Source organism: Xenopus laevis, chromosome 6L, assembly GCF_017654675.1.
Source record: "Xenopus laevis strain J_2021 chromosome 6L, Xenopus_laevis_v10.1, whole genome shotgun sequence".
Lineage (NCBI taxonomy): Eukaryota > Metazoa > Chordata > Amphibia > Anura > Pipidae > Xenopus > Xenopus laevis.
This window is the reverse complement of record NC_054381.1, coordinates 25,177,400-25,203,818: the sequence shown is the minus strand read 5'-3', so window position 1 is coordinate 25,203,818 and position 26,419 is coordinate 25,177,400. Positions and strand designations below refer to the sequence as shown.

The 26,419-nt window shown below is 39.9% G+C and overlaps 1 protein-coding gene across 8 annotated transcripts in view; it reads right to left on the bottom strand.

Annotated features, from left to right (window-relative positions):
- arhgap21.L (Rho GTPase activating protein 21 L homeolog) overlaps positions 1 to 26,419 on the bottom strand; it is a 119,751-nt gene that overhangs the window by 26,296 nt on the left and 67,036 nt on the right. For 4 of the 8 annotated variants that reach the window (XM_041565340.1, XM_041565339.1, XM_041565342.1 and 1 more), the window contains 2 exons: positions 7,232 to 7,261; positions 3,339 to 5,178 (listed from right to left, as the gene is read on the bottom strand). In XM_041565340.1, the coding sequence (XP_041421274.1) occupies positions 3,339 to 5,178; positions 7,232 to 7,261 (1,870 nt within the window). 8 annotated transcript variants of the gene reach the window in all.

Sequence of the window (26,419 nt, the reverse complement as noted above, 5' to 3'; positions counted from 1 at the left end):
TTGTAGATCTAGTACCTTATTTAACCAAGGCCTCATTTGCTTGGCACAGTCCCTATTCCTATCATTACTACTAACTGACCCTGAAGCATTATTGCTATGGCTACTGAAATTCCTAACAAGCCTGTACCTGATACTGTTAAATTACTACATTTCATATATCAGTAAGGGTCATAAACTATTGTAGGAAGCTAGCAGCAGGGGTAAAATAACTAGAGGGACCCATTGGGTGTCCTTATGAAACCACATTGGCTTTTTGTTTTCTTTTTTACACAATTTGTTAATATCCATCAGAACTGTCTAAACTACAATGTGTGTGATGCCTTAAAGGGATCCTGTCATCAGAAAACATGGTTTTTTCAAAACGCATGAGTTAATAGTGCTACTCCAGCAGAATTCTGCACTCGAATCAATTTCTCAAAAGAGCAAACAGATTTTTTTATATTCAAGTTTGAAATCTGACATGGGGCTAGACATTTTGTCAATTTCCCAGCTGCCCCAGGTCATGTGACTTGTGCCTGCACTTTAGGAGAGAAATGCTTTCTGGCAGGCTGCTGTTTTTCCCTTCTCAATGTAACAATGTGTCTCAGTGGGACATGGGTTTTTACTATTGAGTGTTGTTCTTAGATCCACCAGGCAGCTGTTATCTTGTGTTAGGGAGCTGTTATCTGGTTACCTTCCCATTGTTCTTTTGTTTGGCTGCTGGGGGGGGGAAAGGGAGGGGAGTGATATCACTCCAACTTGCAGTACAGCAGTAAAGAGTGATTGAAGTTTATCAGAGCACAAGTCACATGACTTGGGGCAGCTGGGAAATTGACAATATGTCTAGCCCCATGTCAGATTTCAAAATTGAATATAAAAAAATCTGTTTGCTCTTTTGAGGGCTAGTCCACACGCGGAGATTCGGGGAGATTTTGTTGCTTGGCGACTAATCGCCTCGTCTTTTGCGCGACTATCTCCCCGAACTGCCTCAGCGTTTTTCCCCATAGGCTGCAACGCAAAGTCGCCTGTGCTAATGCACACCTGCGATGCGTTTTCAATAGTCGCCCAAAGTTGCCTCAGCCAGCCGACTAATCTCCCCGTGTGGCCTTACCCTGAGAAATGGATTTCAGTGCGGAATTCTGCTGGAGCAGCACTATTAACGGATTCATTTTGAAATTTTTTTTTTCCCCATGACAGTATCCCTTTAAGCATTGAAATCACAAGCACTAAAATGAAATCCTGGACTGACTGAAGATGTCACCAGGTGACTGCATAGAATCAAGTCGACCCAGAAGTGCATGGAGTGCACAGTGATGTAGCAACACAATTAACAGACCAGATTGTCCATTCCCATGATTGAGCAAGTTGTATAGATCTAACTTTCAGTAAACAAATATCCATCTAATTTACTTTTTCATGGTAAATAGTAGTAAATGTAGTAACAAAAGCTTTCCTACTACAGGTATGGGATGCGTTATCCAGAAAGCTCAGAATTACAAAAAGGCCGTCTCCCATAGATTCGATTTTATCCAAATAATCCACATTTTTTAAAATGTCTGTAATAATAAAACAGTAGCTTGTACTTGATCCTTACTTCCCACCATTTTGGAAATAAAACGTGGGACAAAAAAGTTGCAAGTTTTTTTACCACACCTATTTTTGTGGCCACACCCCCTAATTACTATGTTCATTTTACAAAATTTGGCAGGTTGTGAAAGTTTAAACATATTTCTGTGTTTTTTTTCAGTTATTACAGTTTTGCTAATGAAGGTGAATTTCCCTTTAAGCTGTGAGTCTAACTTCTGCCAAGGGACTGGTTATTGTATATTGTTACAATTACTTATTTGCTTATCTCAAAATTGTTATAAAAGTATCTTATCTGCAGCTGTGGCTGTTCTGGGCTCTCTGCCAAAAGCCAATTAAGTTAGAAAAACGGGACTTTCCAGTACAAACGAGGGTCTGTGGGTTGAGCTGTCAAAAGAGGGACTGTCCCTCTAAAAATGGCACAGTTGGGAGGTATGCTTGATCCAAACTAAGATATAATTAATCCTTATTGGAAAGCAAAACCAGCCTGTTGGGTTTATTTAATGTTTACATGATTTTCTAGTAGGCGTAAGGTATGAAGATCCAAGTTATGGAAATATCCCTTATCTGGTAAAACCCCAGGTGCCGAGCATTCTGGATAACAGGTCCCATTTCTGTATAAAACTCTTTTACTCGGCTCTAATAAGAATGTGCCCACAATGGGAAGAAATGTGGCAGCAACCACTAATTTTTAGTAACGCAGAGGAGAAAGTAAATTAAGCAACAGATGAATATATATATAATATATAACAGTATGAAGCATAATACAGCATAAAATGACACTTCACTAGAATAAGGAACACAAAAAATCTGCTGAGCAGTTACCAATGAGTTAAAGAGTGGGGCCAATTTCTGGAGAAGCAAAAACAAATCCGTAGACGTATGGTTTACACAGCTGACCAATCAATGCAAGAAATAGTTCAGTTTGCTTTTATTTTCTATGGCATAATTTACAGTGCTATGGCTATTTAAACTATGCCTCGGTTTCCTTTGATATGTTAAGCAGAATCATTTTTAGTTGTTTTTTATGGAAACCACACAGACCCAAATTATCTGAAATATTTTTTTATGCATTTAAAATAAACTTCCTGTTCCCAGCTGTGTGCGTTTGAAGTGCACTATATGATTTTTATAGGGGTTGTTCTCTTTTGAATTACCCTTTAGTATGATGTAGCGCACGACATTCTGAGACAATTTGCAATTGGTTATCATTTTTTATGGTTTTTGAGTTATTTAGCTCAATATTCAACAGCTCTCCAGTTTGCAATTTCAGCAATCTGTTTGCTAGGGTCCAAATTTGAAAAGGAGACTGGAATATAAAAAGGAGACTGAATAGAAAGAGGACTAATAAAAAGCAACAAAAATAATACATTTGTAGCCTTACGGAGCATTTGTTTTTTTTAGATGGGGTCAGTGACCCCCATTTGAAAGCTAGAAAGAGTCAGAGGGTGTGGAAAAAATGAAGACCAATTGCAAAGTTGCTCAAAATTGGTAGAAAATACTTAAAAGTTAACTTGATGGCGAACCGTGCCTTAAAAGCAATCATTGTTATTTTAAAATATTTCCCCCCTTTGTATTACAGCCCCCATACTGGGCCCAGTGCAGATTGTTGCCTATGCATACAGCAGGACACAACTTTCACGGAAAAATTAAGATAAATTTGAAAATATGAAACAGTATTGCAAAAATCAAGCTCATTAGAAAGGATACCCTCACAAGTATAAAAGAGGACATAGAGCAGGTATAGCAGACAAGATCAAAAACTGGAGACCTACCGATGAAAGGGATGGAAGCCAGAGAATCCCCCGGTGAATTAGAGCCCGATGCCTTTCTTTGTTCAATCCTTTTTATATGTACTTCCCGACGGGCATCGTTAGGTAACCAGCAGGTTGTGTCAGACGCACCTTCCTGCTCATTGACGGCAAAAATATAAGACTGTTGCCTTATAGGCGGTGAAGTCTGTTGACCTGGCGAGGGTCTCTCCCTCAGAACCACCTGGTCTACAGGAGACAATACTGCATTAGAATCACCGGCATTTGCCTCTGGACTTTGAGTTATTTTAACATCTACTTTTTGAGAGGTAGAAGGAGATGAAGAGGAGGCAGACATAGATGTTTTGATAGAGTCCAAATGGAAGCCCAAAGCACTTTCGGTTTGAGTTTTTCTCTGACAGTTTTGAGGGCCACCGACATGTAGGTAGTTAACTGGTTTTTGGTCTCTGACTATACCATCATCTGAACGGACACTGGGAGAATGTGGTTTGGCCGCGTAGGGAGTAGGTATTTTTACAGAGTTGCTTTTAGAAATAGCAAAACCCGACCTATCACTTAGAGCTGGTCTTGGATGTGGAGCTCGAGAAGAGTTTTGGAAATTCCTTGTAGGTTGTATGGTTTTCATGTCAGGATGAACCATTTGCAAAGGATGTGCCGAGGCCAAAACTCTCGCACCTCCTCGTCTGTTGTCGGAGGAGGTGAAAGGAACAGGGGCCATAGTAAAGTTTGGTGACCGAAGAGACATATGAAATGCATGCTGTCTAGGTCTTTCATTAATTCCTCTCCGGTCATCTTGTTCTGTGAAGCCAGACCATTGGTAATTGTGCTTTCGCTCTCCATTAGAATGTGTTTCTACAATGAATTGGTCAAAATCCCCTTTTCTGGTGAGATAATCCCATGACTCGGATCTGTGGTTGCGGGAGGCCACAGCAGGTGATGTTAGAGTGTCTTGAGAAGCGCTTCTAGGCCATTCTTTCATTAAAACTGGATCCTCGAGTCTTTCTTGCGAAACGCTCCGCTGACGCATTTGGGCAGCCTGCGGGACCCTGTCGTGAGAAGTGCTCCGCCTCCGCACCTGGCCGGAAGATCGATTTGGCAACATTTGATTGTAATCGGTCGTGTTTTGAGACGCTGCTCGAAGGCTGTCTAGTCTTTCCTGGATTGTTCTGCAGCCATACATTTGCATACGTCTATTATCAATATATTCTTTGTAGGTTTTATAGTTTCGCCAGTCTATGTGCTGGTGGGAACCAGGTGAAGCGTAATGATTTGTAGGAGATGGAGATTCTTCTGCATGAGCAGCAGGCCTAGTGCTAAACATATTTTCAGCAAGTCCTCCGTAGCTTGGAGGTTTGCCTATTACTCCAGCACTATCAAAGTGCCGAGTGGATGGAACCATTGGCACGTTGGGGGTGGAAGATGAAGGTGATGTAGTCCTTTTTAATATAGATGGATCGGCCAACCCAGTTCTGTGTAATGGGCCAGCCCGGTTAGTTCTGTTTGATGAAAGATCTACAACCTTCTCAGAAGGCACAATAACAGTCCTAACAGCCTCATTGCAGACGCATACCGCTGTATTTGATTTGACAATGTCTGTTGGTGAAGGAGGCACTTGCATTTCAACCCTGTAGCTTCTCTCAGGCTGCGTTGTTGCTGTACGGAGTGGACAGCTTGATTGTTGCGTAGCCAGTGATGTGCCTGAAGGTAGAACTTCAACTGGTTGCGCCATCACTGAAGCTTCAGGTTGAACTCGAGGATAGCATAGAGGTGGAGGTTCGGGTATGTTTTGTGCATTGCCACTGTACGAATCATTCCCTTTCAGGTAAGCATCTTGTGAATATGCCTAAGGGGGAAAAAAAATATTGTTTGAGAATACAGAAAACCATTTCTAAATTAAACTATTAGAACACAAATATGCACATTGTTGCTGAGCTACATCTCTGAGCATACCCTAACAATTAATCATCTCTGAGCATACCCTAACAATTAAAGGCTATCCGAATATGATGGGGGGGGGGGTTAAGAATTGACATTCCAGTTGTAGAAGGCCGACAGACCACATAAACATATTAAAATACTATAGAAAACATTCTTTATGTAAACCAATGAAAGGGGTGGTTCACCTTTAAGTTAACTTTTAGAATGTTATAGAAAGGCTAATTCAGAGCAACTTTTCAATTGGTTTTAATTTTTCACGTTTTATATTTTTTTTTAATTATTTGCCTTTTTCTTCCGACTCTTGAGTTTTCAAATGGGAGGTCACTGACCCCATCTAAAAAAAAAAAAACAAGGCTACAAATGTATTGTTATTGCTACTTTGATTTTTCATCTTTGTCGAGGCCTCTCCTATTCATATTCCAGTCTGTTATGCAAATCAGGGCATGGTTGCTAGGGTAATGTGGACCCTAGCAACCAAAATGCTGAAATTGCACAATTTAGTGCTTCTGAATAAAATGCTGAATACATCAAAAACTACAAAATAAAAAATGAAAAACCAATTGCAAATTGTTTCAGAATATCACTTTGTACATCATATTAAAAGTTAAGGTGAACAACCCCCTTTAAGGAATAAATAAGATCAAATATTATTTTAACATACTTCTCCATAATGTCTGAGAATATAAATCCAAAATATATAAATGTAATCCCTACAGACAGGTTAGGAATCTTCTACAGCCTGAATATCTGCTGATATAGGTTCGGTTTCAGCTTACCTTTCTCTTTGCTGCTTTGCTTCTAAGAAAAAGGGTAAGCCTATGATTAAGTGCCGGGCGGCATGAAACACGTAAGGCTATCGATTTTTCGCTCTAAAATAGATTTTTTGTTTTTTTGTTTACAAGCTTGTTTGTGGGATCTGCAGTTTTCCTCTTTTGGTTGGAAACCTCCACCTCGAGCTGTAGGTGCGGGGAATGAGCACCCAGACCCCACGTATTACTGGTGAGATAATAAACCTTTTGGTTTTACATTGTGATTTTTCTCTTTCAAAACATTCTTTACGTAAACCAATTAAAGATTCTACAAGAGCATATTTTATTTTAAAATACTCCTCCATAATGTCTGAGACTAAAAATTCAACATACATAAATGTAATCCCTACAGCCAGGCTAGAAATCTTCTACAGCCTGAATATTCGCTGCTATTATAGGTTGGGTTTCAGCTTACCTTTCTCTTTACGGCTTTGCTTCTAAGGAAAAGGGTTAAACTAAATTTGGCCCGGTTCGACCATTTGGCTTGCCTATCCAAAGACATTTCGGTGATCATTTCGGAACGAGCAACAGCGCAGACACACAGACGGATTACAGAAATGAAGCAAACAAGGCAGTGGTAGGGGCAATCATAGCAATATCCCAGTTCACAGGAGGAACGTTTTAAAAAGTCTTTGCTATGAAGCAAGAGCTGACTGCGGAGCTTCCAGACGCAGTAAAAAAAAAAAAAAAAAATATGGACATGCCATCTCCTTTATAAGGTTCAGGTATGGGATCATATTACATTTCCTGGTGTAATCGTACGTAACATGCTTGTGCAGCCTCTTGCTGGCATTCATAAAGCCTGTATAAGCAGCCATTGACAGAACAGCATAAACTACTAAAGGGGAGGGCGAGGTTTTTTTTTTTTTTTCCCATCCAGTTGTAATAAATACACCGCTGCACAGAGTTATTTATCACAATCCTCCCAAAAATAAAATCAGTTAATGAACCGTTTTAAAAGCAGCACATGCAATCAGTTCTGGTGTTAGCTGGACATTGGCCCAGAAATCATCAAACAAAATCCCCCCCCCCCCAAAATTTTTTTTAAAGGGTTAAACAAGCCGGAGTTTCAGACGTTAAGGGGAAAAAAAATAAATAACGACATTCCGTAAATGTATATGAAAGAAATGGCTACAGTGAAGGTCTTACCAGTGCGGCGACATCCTTTGGGAACTGCAGCTGGCGGAAAATAAAGGATAGTAAAAAGCTGCTTAAGGGTGTAAAGACTGAATTATGTTGTCATATTGATGCCGGGTAGAGCACAGCTAAAAATACACGGATACTGATTTCTCTGGAAGGTACCAAAAGCAACACAGAGCGGTGGAGGAGATTAGGAATGGCAGTTTCCTCCTGTCATCTGTAACACACACATGCCTCGTGCATTTATTCCTGTCGGCTGTAGGGGAGAGAAATCCAGCGGATACCCTTAAGAGCATCCTTCCCTGCAACATGTAGTAGCCCTGGTCTCATGCTACGGCTCCTTCCACTACAAGAATTACGCTCGCTCCCTCGAGCTGGCGGCAGCAGCACAGCTTATAGATGACGAAACCAATGCCCTATTATTCATCTGAAATGGTGAGGCTTCCCATACGATTGTGCCTTAGGATCTCAGCTGACTGCAAGCTGCCTTCCTCACATTCCTACTGAAATCAGAATTAGATGCTGCTGTGGGGTATTTCTATTTTTCATTTTAAGGGGTGAGGAAAGCCTGTATCTGGGAACTGGTTGGGTGTCTCCCGGCTAAATAGAATTCTGCTTTCCACTGATTTTGTGAGTGGAGAGGGGGAGAATCATTATTAAAGGTAATTTAGCTCTCCATAAATGTCATGGTACTAATTTGATATAGTGTTCCAACCACAGCATAAGTTGCAGGTATCTACAGCTCCCAGCATCCTCAGCTGGGCATGCACAGAAGTCCTCAAACAAATCAACAGCAGACTTATGGCATATGATGGAATCAGACTCTAGAACAGTGATCTATACACAATGTAAGAAAGGTATAGGGCACTCTATGAAGCCATATATAGATCAGGCCAAAAAACATTGGTTTAAAAAGTAAAGAAAATCTTTTTTAAACAATCACCTCGAGCCTTATGCGTTTCGTGTCCCGAAGACACTTAATCATAGGCTACAACAGTGATCCCTAGCCAATATTTCAGAAGCAACATGTTGCTCTCCAACCCCTTGGATGTTGCTCCCAGTGGCTCAAAGCAGGTGCTTATTTTTCAATTCCTGACTTGGAGGCAAATTTTGTTGCATAAAAATCAGGTGTACTGCCAATCCACATAGGGGTTACCAAATAGCCCCCCCCTGGGGTTTTCCAGATAATGGATCTTTCCATAATTTGGATCTTCATACCTTAAAGCTACTAGAAAATCATGTAAACATTAAGGCTTCAAGTGCACAGGTAGATTCGGGGAGATTTAAACGCCTCTTCTGCGGGGCGACAATCTCCCTGAACTGCCTTCCCCCTGCTATGACAAAAAAGCCACTCGCAGCACTTCAATTTCCGAAGTCGCCCGAAGTTTCTTCGTGAGGCAACTTTGGGCGGTTTCGGAAGAGGAAGCACCGCGAGTGCATTGACGTTGGCGTTTTGTCATTATAGCAGGCGGCAGGCAGGGGGAAAGCAGTTCGGGGAGATTGTCGCCCCGCAGAAGAGGCGATTAGTCGCCAGGCGTCAATCTCCCCGAATCTGCCCATGTGCTTAAACCCTTAATAGACCCAATAGGCTGGTTTTGCTTCCAATGAGGATTAATGATCTTAGTTGGGATAAAGTACAAGCTACTGTTTTATTATTACAGAGAAAAAATCCGATTATTTAGATAAAATGGAGTCTATGGCAGAAGGCTTTTCCGTAATTCAGAAATTTCTGGACAACGGGCTTCCGGATAACAGATGTCCTGTACTACCTAGCGTGCTTCTTCAAAAAAATACTTCCTCGATAAGTACTTCAAAATTTGTAATAACGCAGATGCTGGCACTTTATAAACCACTGCGGATATTAAAAAGTAGGTGCAGACTTAGGTCATATCAGATCACAACTGAGCCTGAACTAGAGGAGGAATGAACACACGGTGAACCAGGAGAAAGTCTGTCTTTGCCACTTCACAAAGCTTCGCTATATAAACTTATGAATACCATGGCAAATGGGTTATTTCATTTAGATGTTGTTTCACACAAACATTAGCCTTTAAAGATGCGACAAGAGAATGGGGCCTTTGTGCATTCAGCTTTGCTTCTGTATCACATGAGAATAGATTTCCCAAAATCAACACTTTACTAGCTACCAACTCAGGCTACACCCTGCCCGTGGAATTCTCTACCCGCCTCAATCAGACACACTGAAATTCTCATCATTTATACTCCCTGGAGACCTATCCATGACAAGACGTCTGCTCCTTCCCTTCCATACACCCATCTAATTATAAGCTCCCATAATAAGTGCCCTAATAATATCACAATATGGGGGCTTCTTGGGAAACCGCTTCGTGAATTGATTTTCAACTTGTGTTTCTCCGTCATAGCTAAAGAGCCATGGGTTTGACAATCAGTTGCTTCATGGCCAAGGCTTTATTTATTTTTCCTACTAATAATACACATTAGTAACTTTCCTGTTCTGACCTCTACATTTGCTGTGAGATAAGCGACTATGTAAAAGAAGGTGGGTCAGTGGCAACAAAAGACAGGGCCCGGCCCTACCCCGGTTGCATAAGCCTCAGCTCAGGTCAGTGCCAGGAGGAAGGCAATTAGGCTGGAAATGAAAGGAACTTATTATTGATGAGTGTATGGTTGCTACACCATCATCTGTGCGCAGACGAAGCAGATTATCTTGATAGGGGAAAGGATAAGTTGTTAAAGGGCTGGATCACCTTTAAACTAACTTTTAGTATGATGTTGAGTATAACGTAGAGTAGAGTCCTGCAGCGGGTCGGGTAATGCGGGCTACCCACAAAAAAAGTGGACACCATGCAGAATGAGGGGAGGATTTTCAGGTGCTGGTATAGCCGGGGGTCCGTGGAGTTGCGGGTCTCATCTAAATGTTATTATTTTATGTAATATTGTCTATGTTTTACTCCTTTTAAAGTTTTACAAAACTTGTTTCTGTCCCGCCCACTTTTGATGACATCACTTCCGGTTTGCAGCAACATCACTTCCTGTTTGATGGTGGTCAGCAGGTTGCCGATAAGGCAGTTGCTGGTCTGGGTCAGGCAGCAGATCAAAGTGAGTAAATATGCGGGTTGAGGTTCGGGACTAGAAATTGGTTCCGCGCAGGACTCTAATGTAGAGAGTGATATTCTGAGACAATTCGCAATTGGTTTCCATTTTTTATTATTTGTGGTTTTTGAGTTATTTAGCTTCTTTATTCCGGTTTGCAATTTCAGCAATCGGGCTGCTAGGGCCCAAATTAACTTAGCAACCATGCATTGATTTGAATAAGGGACTGGAATATAAATAGGAGAGGCCTGAAAAGAACGAGGAGTATAAAAAGGAAGCAGTAACAATACATTTGTAGTCTTACAAAGCATTTGTTTTTTAGATGGAGTCAGTGACCCCTACTAGGAAGAGTCAGAAGAAAAAGGCAAATAATTAAAAAAACTATATAAAAAAAAAAAGACCAATTGAAAAGATGCTTAGAATTAGCCATTCTATAACATACTAAAAGTTAATTTAAAGGTGAACCACCCCTTTAATGCAAAGGGAACACAAAGTCCCTATTATGTTTTTATCATATAATTAAATGGGTTGTTGAGCTTTGAGTTAACTTTTACTATATTCCGAGACAATTTACAATTGGTTTTTATGTATTTGTGGTTTTTATGTTATTTTGCTTTTTATTCAGCCGTTTGTAATTTCAGTGATCTGCAGTGATCTGGTTGCTATGGTCCAAATTGCCATAGCAACCATGCATTCGTTTTAAATACGAGACTGGTATACAAATAGGAGTGGTTCTGAATAGACAGAGGACAAATAAAAAGCAGCAATAACAATAAATGTGTAGCCTTACAGAGCATTTGTTTTTTAGATGGGGTCAATGACCCCCATTTGAGAGTCAGAAGAAGGCAGCAACTAACTTAAAGCAAAATAATCAAAGATCTATAGAAAATAAATAATTGATACCAGTTGAAAAATTGCTTAGAATGGGTCATTTTAAAACATACTTAAAGTTAAATTAAAGGTGAACCACCCCTTTAAGATATTGTGCTCAGGCTGATGGGGCTGCAAGGTGCTGTGAGGTCATAATAAATATATATATATATATATTTCCCGGTGAAAGCCGTTTATTAGATGCATACCAACTGCTCATTTACACTGGCTCGAGAAACCTTGGGAACACAAAACTAGGCAATTTTAAATGACAATAGTTTGTGTTGGAACTGAGCAATCACAGGGGGAATCTTAAACAGAGCTATTTTTATAGCCGCCTGCAAAACCAGGGAGAGAGAGAGGCTGCTAAAAGCACAAGCCACAACCGGATTAATAATGAATGCAGCGGCCGCTTTATTTGCTAAATACACTTTGTATGAGGGATGGTAACATTTTTCTTTATTGCACATTGACTCGAATTATAGAAGTGCATTTGGAGGACTCATGGCTTTCCTGTAGTTACTGGTGATGGGGGAATTTATTTGCCAGGCACAAATCCGCGGCAATTTTTCCACATTCCGCCACCTGCGAATTGTTTTGCAAAACTGCTGCGAAAATTCAATGAGACAAAAAGGTCACTCGTGTAAATTGTTGCGCGTCAAATTTATTTTTGACACCCATTGACTACAATGTGTTTCGTAAATTTTTTGCAGTTTCGCAAATTTTTCCGGCGAAGCGAAACAGGACAGATTCGCCCATCACTAGTAGTTACCATACGGTACAAAATAAAGCAAAATTGCAGCTACACGTCTTTACATGGGTTCAGAGCAACCAACAAATCAACAGCTCTCAGATATCATAAGCGCCTATATTGATCCAGCACAATGGTCTTATGCAGGGTCAGACTGGGGAGGGGGGTCAGGGCCCGGTCGGACTGGGGAAGGGGGGCCAGGGCCCGGTCGGACTGGGGGTGTATATAGGTCAAGAGAGTTGGTCCAGGGCGGCTGGGCACACGAGGGATGGGGCCGGTCAGACTGGGGGTGTATATAGGTCAAGAGAGCTGGTCCTGTGCGGCTGGGTACACGAGGGCTGGGGCCCACTGGCTTTTTTCCCGGTGTCCCGCCAGCCCAGTACGACCCTGGCCTTATGTGGCCAAATATATGGATGAGCAATCCACCGAAATTGGCATCCTATCAATCCATCTGTCATTGTTTACCCTATCACAGTGGTGCCCAAAAGTTAGATCGGGATCAACCAGTAGACCTTTAGCTGGTGATCAGTAGATCTGTCAACAAACAGCTTGTCTAAATCTCCCTCCTGTTTAATGCTTTTCATTCACATTTATTTTGATAAGGTTACATAAGAAATTGGTGCTTGTTAAATTTAACAATATACATTTTCTCATAAATCAGTATTTAAGTAATATTCTCCATGGAACAGAACGCTAACAATTATTTTATGGATGTAGCTCATCAGGGCCGCCATCAGGGGGGGACAGGGGGGACAAGCGTACCGGGCCCGGGCATGAAGGGGGGCCCGGCAGCGCTGCATTTTTTTGAAGATCCGGGCCCCCCTTACGAGCGCCCGAGCCGTACGTCTTGCCTCTTCAGTGCCGAATGCGGAAGTGCCGAAAAGCCGAAGCCGATGCGACGAAAAGACCCGAAGTCACGGAAAAAGCCGAAGTCACGAAGCGCCGAAAAGACCCGAAGTCACGAAAACAGCCGAAGTCCTGAAGCAGCGCAAAGACCCGAAGTCACGAAAACAGCCGAAGCCGAAGTCCTGAAGCGGTGAAAAGACCCGAAGTCACGAAAGGAGGCGAAGTTGAAGTACTGAAGCCATGAGTTCAATTCTACTGAACACCAGTTTGTGTTTTTTTTTTTTTTTAATCCCCTGGCCACCAATGTATTATTTTAATATTCTATAGGCCCCTGCCACCAATCTTTTTTTTAAAACTTTTGTTTTTGGGGCCCCAATTTTTTTTTAACTCGTAAGGGGCCCCTTGCCACCATTGTTTTTTTTTGGGTTTTTTTTTTAAAAAAAAAAATTAATTTTCTTTTTGGTGGCCCCAAATTTTTTTAACTTGTAAGGGGGCCCCTGCCACCAGTTTTTTTTTTTTTTTCAAAAAAAAATTTTTTTTTTTTAAAAATTTTTTTGGGGCCCCAATTTGTTTTTAACTTGTAAGGGGGCCCCTGCCACCATTTTTTTTTTTTTCAAAAAAATTTTTTTTTCTCCAAATTTTTTTTTTGGGGCCCCAATTTGTTTTTAACTTATAAGGGGGCCCCTGCCGCCAATGTTTTTTTTTTTTTTCAAAAAAAAATTAATTTTTTTTCAAATTTTTTTTTGGGGCCCCAATTAGTTTTTAACTTAGAAGGGGGCCCCTGCCACCAATGTTTGTTTATTTTTTAGTTTTTTTTACATTTTTTTTTGTTGGGGCCCCAAGTTTTTTTTAACAGGGGGCCCCTGCCACCAATGTTTTTAAAAAAAAAAAAATTTTAATTTTTTTTTTTTTGGGGCCCCAATTTTTTTTATAAGGGGGCCCTGACCATCAATAGCTTTTTACAACTTGTGTGGGGGGGTTTACTTTTTTAGCGCTGATGTCTGTGTGGTCTTTTAACTGCTATGTGGGCGGGATATGGGGCGGAGCTTGGTCGTCAGTGTGGGCGGGGCCCAGGGGGCCCCAAAAATTTTGTTGTACGGGGCCCCGTGATTTCTAATGGCGGCCCTGTAGCTCATAATGGGACAATATCACTAAAAGTAGACTCCACATTAGTAAAGTATGGGCATTCCTGCTCTATCATATACAACCTACAACTAAACTACGCTAAATCAGGAGCTGGCAGCAACAGACAGGCCATGGCTGAACAAGGTAATCTCCCAGTAAAACTCGCACTATATATAGATGCAAAAGACGCAAAGATAAAGCTGTTTGAATCTTTGTTTCGCATGGCTTTTTCAGACCGTGTGTAGATTGTTTCAGACATTTTTCGTGCCATGGCAAATGGCTGTTTAGACGATTGAACAGGTAAGAAGATTTCCGTTGGCTAAAGATAATATATACTATGATCACACTGGTGTCTAATAAAAGGGCAGCCAAGTTTGTCACCTAAAACCGGACTAATCGCCATTTTAGTAAATGGGAGATGCCCTGGGACCAATTTGTAGTTGTTTGCAGCCTTCCTGAGATTTGATTTTTTTTTTTTTGAGAGAGAAAAAAAAACAAATCGAGTTTTTAAAACTTTAATCGAATTCGGATCTAATTAAATTCGAGTTTTTGGGTCGATCCTATTCACCAGAGTTTGTTTTTTTTTTAATAAATTTCGATTGCTCGAATTTTGAGTTAATGGGAGTTTTTAAAAACAAGCATGAATTTGAAATTCGCGTTTCGTGGCGTCCTGCCACTTCATCTCTTCACTTCTGATGAAGTGCAGGACGCCACGAAACGTGTTAAGCGGGCAGCCAAGGTTCACTGCTGCTGTATCTGCTTTTATATGTATCATAAATAAAATTTTCATTTCTTTAATACTTCTACTGGACTCCTTCGGTGCTCTGCTGTTTTTTGCTTCTTCATGTGACAGAAATGGCATCACTACTCATCGTTTATAACTGATGACATCACTAGTCACCGTTTATAAGGATATTCATGGCTTTTGTGTATTATATATGATATATGCCACTATCTCTGAAATCAAATAATTCTATTGTTTGCCTTTAGCTGAGGGCTATGAGTGGGGTGTCAGCAGGGGGGCAATGGGCTTAGTATTATTACATTAAGCACAAGTACTACTTGGCCCAGATCTATCACCATTAAACTGCAGAGCACTTTGTTTCTTGAGGGTAATGGCTACTATCTGTTAGAACAGTGATCCCCAACCAGTAGCTCGTGAGCAACATGTTGCTCTCCAACCCCTTGGATGTTGCTCTCAGTGGCCCCAGGCTTGGAGGCAAGTTTTAATTGCATAAAAACCAAGAATAGTGCCAAGTAGAGCCTCCTGAAGGCTGCCAGTCCACATAGGGGCTACCAAATAGCCAATCACAGCCTTTATTTGGCACCTCAAGGGACTTTTACATGCTTGTGTTGCTCCCCAACTCTTTTCACATTTGCATGTGGCTCACGGGTTAAAAAAGGTTGGGGACCCCTGTGTTAGAATTTACTGGCCAGGGTTACTGCACTTAGCTTAAAAGATACAGAAGTTTGCATCTATTAAACAACATTGCTACGTTCCCCCTAAATTACAAGGGCAGATTTTAGCATTCTATAACTAGCAGCAGACTTTTACTAGTGCCTTTTACATGGTCATGGCACTCCTAACATACACAGAATCTACAAAAGGGGGCACATTATATCCTATTTACAAGCTAGTCAGCATAATACATATAGCATAAAGATAAGATAAAGCATATTCAAAAAAAAAATGTGAGGTTGAAAATGCTTCAATGATCAAAATGCATCAACAGATCAACGAAGAAACCAAAAAACAGCATGTTTGGGCCACTTGTTATGAGCAATCGTCTTAAGAATTGAGTCCTGTGATGAGTAAGAGTGTTTTGACATTTTGTCTGGATTTCCAGGTTAGCTTTCAGTAAATGAATGGCTTAATCTTCCTTTTGCTTGCTTTAGATAAACAGGAAGTATTAAAATACACTGGAGTGAAGGTTATAGGGTTTGACTTTCGAGAATCAGACCAAATCCTGGCCCGGTGCAAAAAAAAAAAAAACATTCTGTAATTGCTCACAATCTGCACAGAAGAGTATGCCAAAATACAATACATGAATAGGTATGTCCCTCTATTTTAATGTTTAATTTGAAAAACAACTGCTCAGTAGTCCTGGTTCTACCTATACTACACATTTTCAGTACAGGTATGGGACCGGTTATCCAGAATGCTGAGGACCTGGGGTTTTCCCAGATAATGGATCTTTCCGTAATTTAGATCAGATTTCAAAATAGAATATAAAAAAAAATCTTTTTGCTCTTTTGAGAAATGGATTTCAGTGCAGAATTCTGCTGGAGCAGCACTGATCCATTTTGAAAAAATGTTTTTTCCCATGACAGCATCCCTTTAAGCAGGGGTGCTTGGCCAATGAGGCGAGTTGAGGCTGTCGCCTCAGGCAGCAACGCCCCACTAGGTACCAGGGGGCGGCAAAAATGCTGCTCCTGGTACTTTAAGATCGAATTTCCAGGGGTGGGGGGCAGCAGCAACTGCTGCTGCCTCAGGCGGCGGAGGGGCCAGGATCGCCCCTGCATTTAAGTCTATTAGAAAATCACGTAAATATTAAATAAACCCAATAGGCTGGTCTTGTTTCCAATAATGATTCATTATATCTTAGTTGGGATCAAGTACAAGCTATGGTTTTATTATCACAGAGAAAAAAGGAAATTATTTGGATAAAATGGAGTCTATGGAAGATGACCTTTCAGTATTTCAGAGCTTTCTGGATAATGGGTTTCCGGATAAGGGCTCCAATACCCAGGTTGTGGCTCATAATCCTTGGCCTCCTTGTATGGCCACTATGGAAAGGCTACATTTGTGCAGAATCAAAGATAATCACATGATATTTGGTTTATGTATAAAATGCAGTACTCCATAATCCATTATCGCCAGTCACTAAAAATTTCATATAAAACCACAATGACCAATACATGATCCTTTATCACCAACGAAGATGATGGTCTGATCAGCTGAATTCCTCTTTACTCAATAAGGGCCTTTATGTGATTCTTTGTGTGACTCACAGATAACACAGATGAGACTGCTCAACCTTTAATGAACTCAAGATAAGGTTTCAATAAACAATAAGTTACAAGACAGAAATGTTGTCCAACACATAAAACATAATTATTGTGGATTTTACTACTGTGCCAGAGACTTCTCAGCATATCAGCATTTGTTTCGATTACTGGGAGATAAGCAATTGGTTTCACTAGTCTGCAACTTAACAGCGTGTTACAAAACTATCCCTACTTTTCTGATTTAATGCACAAAAAGAGAGATACATAAAAGGAGCAGATTGGGAAAAGTGACTTCCCCAAAGCAATAGCCTGTATTGTATATGCACAAGCAGAATGTTAGGCTATAGCTGTATAGTTACGGATGCTTGCACAACTTTTTTTTTTAAAGGGGAACCCCGGCTTCCAAACCAAAATTTGATAAAGGTCACATAACACAGAAACCCCTAATATACCCAATCACAGTATCCGGTTTCTTCAAAAAGTATCAATAAATGCTATTTTCTATGCTGAAATCCAACTGTTTAACAGTTCTTCTCTTTCTGCATCATTTGAAATCTTGGCAGGGAAGGAGGGACTAAACACTGATCACAGACAGCATGCAGGAACTACATAACCCACAATGCATTGCATTGTGCATTTTAGGACATCATCAGGAGAACAGAAGCAGCATGCAGACTCATCTCTTATTATACTCACTTACCTGAAGAAACTGCAGTCACACCTCCATGATGCCCACATTTGCTGTTGCAATCTCCTCCCTTGTTGCTCATTCCTCCCTCCTCATTACAAAAGCCCTCTGTCCTCCGCTCTCAGACCTCCCTCCGCAGCCCTCATTACAAAAGCCCTCCCTCCACAGCCCACGTAAGCCAGTCTTATAGCTGAGGAGGGAGGGCCGAGAAGGGGGGCTTTTGTAATGAGGGCCGAAGAGGGAGGTCTGAGGACTGAGCGACAAGGGGGGAGATTGCAACAGCAAATGTAGGCAGCACGGAGGTGTGACTGCAGTTTCTTCGGATAAGGGCGTATAAAGAGACGAGTCTGTATACTTCTTTTGTAGGAGAGCGCATGCAGGAGCGTGTGTTCTCCTGATGATGTCCTAAAATGCCTTCTGTATAACATGTGCAGGGAATTGTGGGGTTTGTAGTATGCAGGCTAAGGACAGATAGCGGCCGATACAAAGTAACGTTAGTCAGCCAGCTCAGCAAAGTAGTCAGACAGATCAGGAGGAGAGCTTAGGGAACTGTTACAAACCATTAAAAATCATGAAAAGACTGCATATATTTTAATTGAAGTATACAGCAAAGTTGCGTGAAATTATGTTTACTTTTCAAAAAGTTTAAGTTATGTTTTTGGGGCGTTCCCCTTTAAGTACGCAGGACAATGCTGGGTGTTTTAAAAGATAAATATATTTCTTTAAATAGTGCCAGGGAAATCTAAGGCCAGAATGTTGGGCACCGCACAGTAAATGCTATTGCTAAGGTTTGTTTTCCTGGCCAGTGCTCCTTTTAGGAAAAACATGTAACATCCTGCGCTTTCAGCATCTTACTTTTCTACATGGCATCCCTTTGCTTTGGCTTTTATATGCAGTGGAGTAAAATTCCCATTCTACTCTAGGGCGCATGTGTGAGTGTAAGCACGAAAGATGGAGGAATGGATAATAAAAATGGTTATATGGGGCTCTATCCGTAAAAGGAATGGGATCCATTATCCGGAAACCCGTTATGCAGAAAGTTATCCAAAGTGTGCTTGATGCTGACGTAAGCAACCCATGGTGTCATAAAACTGGAAGTGGGGAGAGTTGTGGTGGAGGAAAAGACACTCTGAAGCAGTGCTACGCAATATGTTGGCGCTATATAAATACATGTTAATAATAATAATAATAATAATAATTACTGGGAGCTGAGAAACACAGGCTACCAACCTCTGCATCTTATGTGTGATCTACTGTGATAGCCAGGCTCTGCTATAATCACTTGTCAGTATCCCTCCCGGGGAATAATTTGTGATCAATATCACACCAGCAGCCTGAGCCCTACATCCATCTATAAATGTCCTTTTTGTGACTTCTCAAGTGCAAATATTTGGCGACGCTGAAACCTGCCTGGTATATTAAAAAGAAGCCCTAATCCTACATAGTATTATTCTACCTTCCTGTAAGTCTGATTTACTTCCTGTGTAGAACATTTTCAGCCTGTCTAGACAACGGGATTGCACTTTTTGTGTAATCCAAGTATATTAGCAAATAATGAAAACATACGTCAGCACTGCACACAGGCTTGGGTTAGCGACAGCAGTAACCGGACAGCAAATGATGACAATAGATAATTATGTCCAGGATACTGTATTTATTTCTATTTATTGATGTGAGTAAAGTTCAGCAGATAACTCTTCCATAGACTCTGGTGAAACAGTGATTTCTAGAGGCCAGAATGTCATGAAAAAGTGCTGGTTTGTCTTTACTCAGCAGCCGCTGTTTGAAAATAGCACCTGTCAGGCACAAGGCTACATTGTGGGGGTTATTTAAGGCTCATGTGTTTTCCACGAAAGTTTGAGTAGATTTTTTTTGGTCAAAACTCACATTTTAGACAAATTTTTCGAGACCCTGGAAATAGCTCGATTCCGACCCTGGAAATAGCTAGATTCCGAAATACACCATCTAAAACCTGTCACAGTCATGTAGAAGCCAATGACAGAGTTTGCTTGGACCATTTGAAGATGTTAATAGCCTTCATGATGTTTTAGTTTTCTTCGGAGGGTTTTGGCCAAAAAGGCGAATAATTTGAGCTTTTTGAGGTTTTTTCCTGTGAAAACTGGATTGCATCTTAATCAAGTTTTTTTCCCCATTCGAGTTTTTTCTTAAATTAGATACCATTCGAGGTCTCAAAAGAGTCGACCTTTGATAAATAACCCGTGTGTGTGCTTGTGTATAAAAATATATCCATTATCCTGAAAGCAGTTATTCAGAAAGCTCCGAATTAAGGAAAGGTCATCTACAGTAGACTCCATTTTATCCAAGTAACCTAAATTTTAAAAAATTATTTCCTTTTTCTCTGTAATAATAAAACAGTACCTTGTACATGATCCAAACCAAGATATAATTAATCCTTATTTAAAGAAAAATAATCCTATTGGGTTTATGTAATATTTACATGGTTTTCTAGTAGACTTAAAGGGCACCTATCACAGCCAAAATCAAACACATATTAACAATCTGACCAGTACAAGCTAAACACGTTTAATCAAACTACATACATAGTTTTTTGAAAAAACTGCAGGTTTTAAAAAAATCCCTTACTTTGTCAAATGGGTTCTTTCACTGAGGGAGGCCATACTGAGACTATAACAGAGACTCTAATATGCAAATTTCAGGAGCATGCTCAGATTGTAACACTGCTTTGAGTATTCTACCCAGAATGCCTTGTTTAAGTAAATTCCTCCACTAGAAGTATCAGGAGATTTCCCTCTCTTGTCCCCTGCTGGTAAAGTTATTATGCAAATGAAGGGCACACACTAACTTCTAGCAGGTGGCAGCACTACTGAACAGCAGCTAACACACAGGTTTGGCTGATTTGAAAATAGCTTAGAAGGGTTGATAAGCAAGCAAGGAATTTGAACTGAGCATGTGCGAGATTTCAGAGCTACAGTTGGCTGGGAAGATATAGGTAGGAGGAGCCAGTAAAATCCAAGATGGCTGCCTCAGCTAGAACTGCAGGGGAGATAGGGGAGATCTTGCAGAAGGAATAGTGAGCTGATCATTTACATTATACAAACAATTCTGTTTTAAAAACGGATTTCTTGAACTTTCACATAGTGTATTTACTTAGTAAATGATTTTGGTCATGATTGGTGCCCTTTAAGGTATGAAGATCCAAAATACATAAAGATCCATTATCTAGGTCCCGAGCATTCTGGATACACACACATATACACACATATACATATATCGGGCCGAACCTTCCTGAAGACGGCCCAAGTGATGGCGCCAAAACTTTGAAATAAACACAAAATTGTTTTTTGCACTATAAAGTCCTTGGAGTGCGTTTTTTTATAACTTATGTATAATAACTTAACAGCACCCAGGCATTTGTGGCAGTGTTCGTCAGTGCAGCAGGCTGGAGTAAAAAAAAATATATATATATATATATATAATAATAATAAATAATAATAATAAAAAATAAAAATAATAATCAAAATATAAATAATAAAAATAATATATATATATATATATATATATATACATATACACACCCAGAACAGTAGAAATTTCCCTTTATGAGTCAGCTGTGCTACTTACAAAAAAAAAAAAAGAAGCAAACTTCTAATATACATATGCATAGCTACTGCATATTCATGCCATAATTGCCTGGCCTGCAAGAGCACCAGTGGGTCCAGGGCAAGTGCAAATAAATTGGAGGCTTTCATTCTATGTATTTTGCAACCTGCTCTCTGAATTGTACATTACTCAAAATCTCTGAGACGCAGCTCTTCGCAATAAGTTGGCGCTCTAAAAATACATGTTAATAATAAATTATCACATCATCTGCCATTACCTTTAAGACCAAGGATGATCAACCCGCAGTCCTTTGTACGCGTTGTTAAAGCAAAACTCCCATCATCAATAAACAAAGAAGTCCAACAACATCTAGAGGGTGTGCTATATATACACTCACATCATACAGGCAGCTTTTAGTTAACTCAGCAGCTGCTTATTTGCATTCTCATTCCTATGCTGCACCCCGCACAGAGGACTATGCATTTTTTTTTTTACATACTGTAATTATTTACTGCCTCTAAGTCCTTACTTGTTACATGCTTAGCATTGGGTGCAGCAAAGTGCCAGTTCACTGCCAAACAGCACTTACCCCACAGACAAGCAGCAGGGAAAACCCCATTCATGGGCACAGTTTAATTATTTTAGGATTTCTTCCTTTTAACACTTCTTAATATTTGTTTTCTGAAGAACAACTTCCCTCTTTTCACCATTACATGTAATAGCAGATTTCTTTTTATTTCTCTAAAGGTAACGGGTTTCTCGGAATTTACAGCCTTGGATGTAGCATGGGGGAAGGCTTGGAAATCCAAGGGGATTAAGGAATATGATTAGTTAAAGAAAATCTTGTATTATTAAATGTATAAACAATATAAATTCATAATAAAACTGGGCTTTCCCAGAAGCTACAGGGTTGGACTAGTGAGAAGTGTGGATAATTCCCAGAGCCTCGTGACTCATTTGCTTTACATTTGACACAGTATTTCCAATAAAAGTGGTCCCATGGAATCCACCGAATGTAAGTGCAAGCTCCCAAGTCTCGGATTTTGAACCCAAGCCACACCTTGTCATATATCACCATCACTGTATCTTTCAGTAGTTATTCTGCCAAGGGAGACTGGTGTTTTGTTGGTACAACTAGTAGTACAACTGGTAGTAACTATTGAGGTCATTGCAGTACACGTTTACAAACCAAATATATTGGGCAACAAATGCAATGGCAGCTTCTTGCTTAAAGGGGAACAATCGTCAAAATGAATATTTAATACAAACTTCATCATACTATAATAAGGTTTTCTAAATATAATCGATTAAAGATTTTGGACCGTTTCTGAAATATTCAAGTTAATCCTCTCTCTGCTCCTCTTCATTGTCTCTTCGCAGACCCCATTTTATCCAAATTTTAATAAATAATTATCTTTTTCTCTGCAATAATAAAACAGTAGCTTGTACTTGATCCAAACAGATATAATTAATCCTTATTGGAAGCAAAAGCATTTACATGATTTCTATTAGACTTAAGCTTCATCATACTAAAATAAGAAACTTTCTAAATATAATCAATTAAAAATTCTTTACAAGTGTGGGATTCGTTATCCGGGAAACCTGATTTATGGAAAGGCCATCTTCCATAGACTCCACTTTGTCCAAATTATCCAAATAATTTCTCTGTAGTAATCAAACAGTACATAGTACTTGATCCCAACTAAGATATAATTAACTGGAAGCAAAATCAGCCTCTCCGATTTAATCAATGTTTACATGATTTTCTGCTATTTGTCTATAATGTCCTCTAATGTACTTGTAAAGTGTAATCATGTCCCCTCGCAAGCGTCTTTTTTCCCCAGAGAAAACAACCCCAACCTTGACAGTCTCCCCTCATAATTTAAGTCTTCCCTCCCTCTAACCAATTTAGTTGCACTTAGTCTCTGCACTCTCTCCAGCTCATTTATATCCCTCTTAAGGACTGGAGTCCAAAACTGCACTGCATACTCCAGATGAGGCCTCACCAGGGACCTATAAAGAGGCAGAATTATGTTTTCATCCCTTGAGTTAATGCCCTTTTTTATGCACAGAATGACACTGCCCAGAATTAGACAACGTGTTATCTACAAAGACCCCTAGATCCTTCTCATTGAAGGAAACTCCCAACACACTGCCATTTAGTGTATAACTTGCATTTATATTATTTTTGCCAAAGTGCATAACTTGCATTTATTAACATTGAACCTCATTTTCCAGTTTGCTGCCCAGTTTTCCAGTTTAGACAAATCACTTTGCAAAGTGGCAGCATCCTGCATGGAACCTATAGTTCTGCACAATTTAGTATCATCTGCAAAAATAGAAACAGTACTTTCAATGCCCACCTCCAGGTCATTAATAAACAAGTTGAAAAGCAAGGGACCTAGTACAGAGCCCTGTGGTTCTCCACTAACACTGGTCCAATTAGAAAATGTTCCACTTACCAAAACTCTTTGTAGTCTATCTTTTAGCCAGTTCTCTATCCAGGTACAAATACTATGTTCCAGGCCAACATTCCTTAATTTAACCAGGAACCTTTTGTGTTGCACTGTATCAAATGCTTTAGCAAAGTCTAAGTAAATCACATCCACTGCCATCCCAGAATCGAGGTCTCTACTTACCTTCTCATAAAAAGAAATTAAGTTAGTCTGGTAAGATCTATTACGCATAAAACCATGCTGGCACACACTCATAGTATTATGATTTGCTATGAAGTCCAGTATCTTATCCTTTATTAACCCTTCGAAAAGCTTTCCTACCACTGACGTCAGACTAACTGGCCTATAGTTTTGAGGCTGAGAACGGGATCCTTTTTTGAATAGAGGCACCACATTAGCAATTCGCCAGTCTCTCGGCACTATGCCAGATCTCAATGAATCCTGACAAATTAAGTAAAGAGGTTTGGCAATCACAGAGCTAAGATCGCTAATTACCCTGTAAACATTGATTACACCCAATAGGCTGGTTTTGCCTCCAATAAGGATTAATTATATCTTAGTTGGGATCAAGTACAAGGTACAGTTTTATTAATTCCGGTTTCGGGATAACAAATCCCACACTTGTACAGAATTTTTAATTGATTCTATATAGAAAGTTTCTTATTTCAGTATGATGAAGCTTTTTACATTTTCACATTCAGCATAGTTTCCCTTTAATGCCTCCAAAACAAAGAATAGAATAGAAGCAGCAGCAAATGTTTTAAGAGTCCCAACATATAGCAGAAGAATAAATAATGCATTGCCATGAATAGTCACCATTCCTACAAACTGGAAAGTGCTTAAACTCCTTTAATCCAATTCATTCCAATCAAGAACATTAAATAAACAGCCGCTAGTTAAAAGAAAGTAATTTAGGACATTATTTCTACTAATCTGGATACCGCACAGTATACACATCGAATACACTATCAGCATCTTTGTCAGTTTATATTAGCAGGAACACTGATCGTATAAAATACATGGTTTATGACCAAGATTTCATATTAAATCAATAACAAATGAATGTATGACTGATTATTTTATTGATTTATTGATTGAATAAATCAATGAGTGAAGGTAGATGGGAAAGGCGAGTAAATAAATGTAATAAATACTGGACACATGTAAATGCATGACTTGGAGGAATGTAGTTGGGTTAGTGGGGAGAAACCCCAAGAACAGGATCTCACTTCTGCGCCCAATCGACGGACATTCACTATAAGCACATATATATTTATTCAAAAAAAAAAACAAGAATGTGCCAGTGCTTTAAACTCTCTTAGATACAGAAGGAATGTGCTTTAAAAAGTTGTGTTTCTGGTTACTTAATTGAAAATTTCTGCAAAAACCCTACTAGTCCCACTTCCTGCTGTCTCCTTTCCCAGGCTGTGCAGGGGAGCTGGCGGCACTCAGCGCTGTAGGATAGGAGCCAATCAGCAGCTATGCTGACCTTATAAGGAACTGAAGTCTGTCTTTGCTTGTGTGATTGCAGGGCTGTCCCCCTTCAACTGTCTTTCTGACAGGGACCATTGGGACACACCCACCCTTCATTTAAAACTCAGGACAAAGACCTTAGCAGATCTATAGGGAGCTCCAATAAAAAGCCCTTTTTTTAATAGAAAATTTTCGTTTTTGGACAAAAGTAAAACCAGCACCGTATTGTATTATTGCATACAAAATTAGATTTACATTTTAAAATAAAGTGTAGGTTAAATTGAGGTAACACTATCTAGAAAGAGAGCAATAAACTCTTGTTTGCTATGTCCATGCAGTGCCCAGTTAAACTTATTATAAGAGACACCAAATAGAATGGCAACAGTAAAGTATGGGTAAAAAAAGTGTTATAGTAAGGGGTGTGATACTGACGAGGTACTTCCCATGTGTCCATACCAAGGAACTGCACTGAAGATGTAGCGCGCTTATATATTATCATCAGTTATGGCTGCCTTTAAAGGAACAGTTCAGTGTAAAAATAACAATTGGGTAAATTTGAACTGTGCCATGATTTGTGGCATACCAAGATCCTAGACACCTGGCATGGAAAAGGTTAAAGGAATTGTTCAGAGTAAAAATATAAACTGGGTAAATAGGCTGTGCCAAATAAAAAATGTTTCTAATATAGTTAGTTAGCCAAAAATGTAATGTATAAAGGCTGGAGTGACTGGATGTCCAACATAATAGCCAGAACACTACTTCCTGCTTTGCAGCTCTCTAACTCTGAGTTAGTCAGCGACTATAAGGGGGGACACATGGGACATAACTGTTCAGTGAGTTTGCAATTGAGCCTCAGCATGCAGCTCAGATTCAAAAGCAACAGATATGACCCATGTGCCGCTCCCCCCCTCAAGTCACTGATTGGTTACTGCCTGGTGACCAATCAGTGGAAACCAAGAGAGCTGCAAAGCAGGAAGTAGTTCTGGCTATTATGTTAGATATCCAGTCACTCCAGCCTTTATACATAACATTTTTGGCTAAGTAACTATATTAGAAACATTTTTTTTTTTTATTTTGCACAGCCTATTTACCCAGTTTATATTTTTACACTGAACAATTCCTTTAACCTTTTCCATGCCAGGTGTCTATGATCTTGGTATGCCACGAATCATGGCACAGTTCAAAAGACAATCAGGAAACACAGAATCAATAGCACTTACAAAAGGAGTGCCACGAGTTCTGTGTTTAGTTTTAGCCAAATGCATGTACTGCCAGGCAGAAAGGACAAATGCTGACAATCATTTCCAGCTAATCGTGTATCG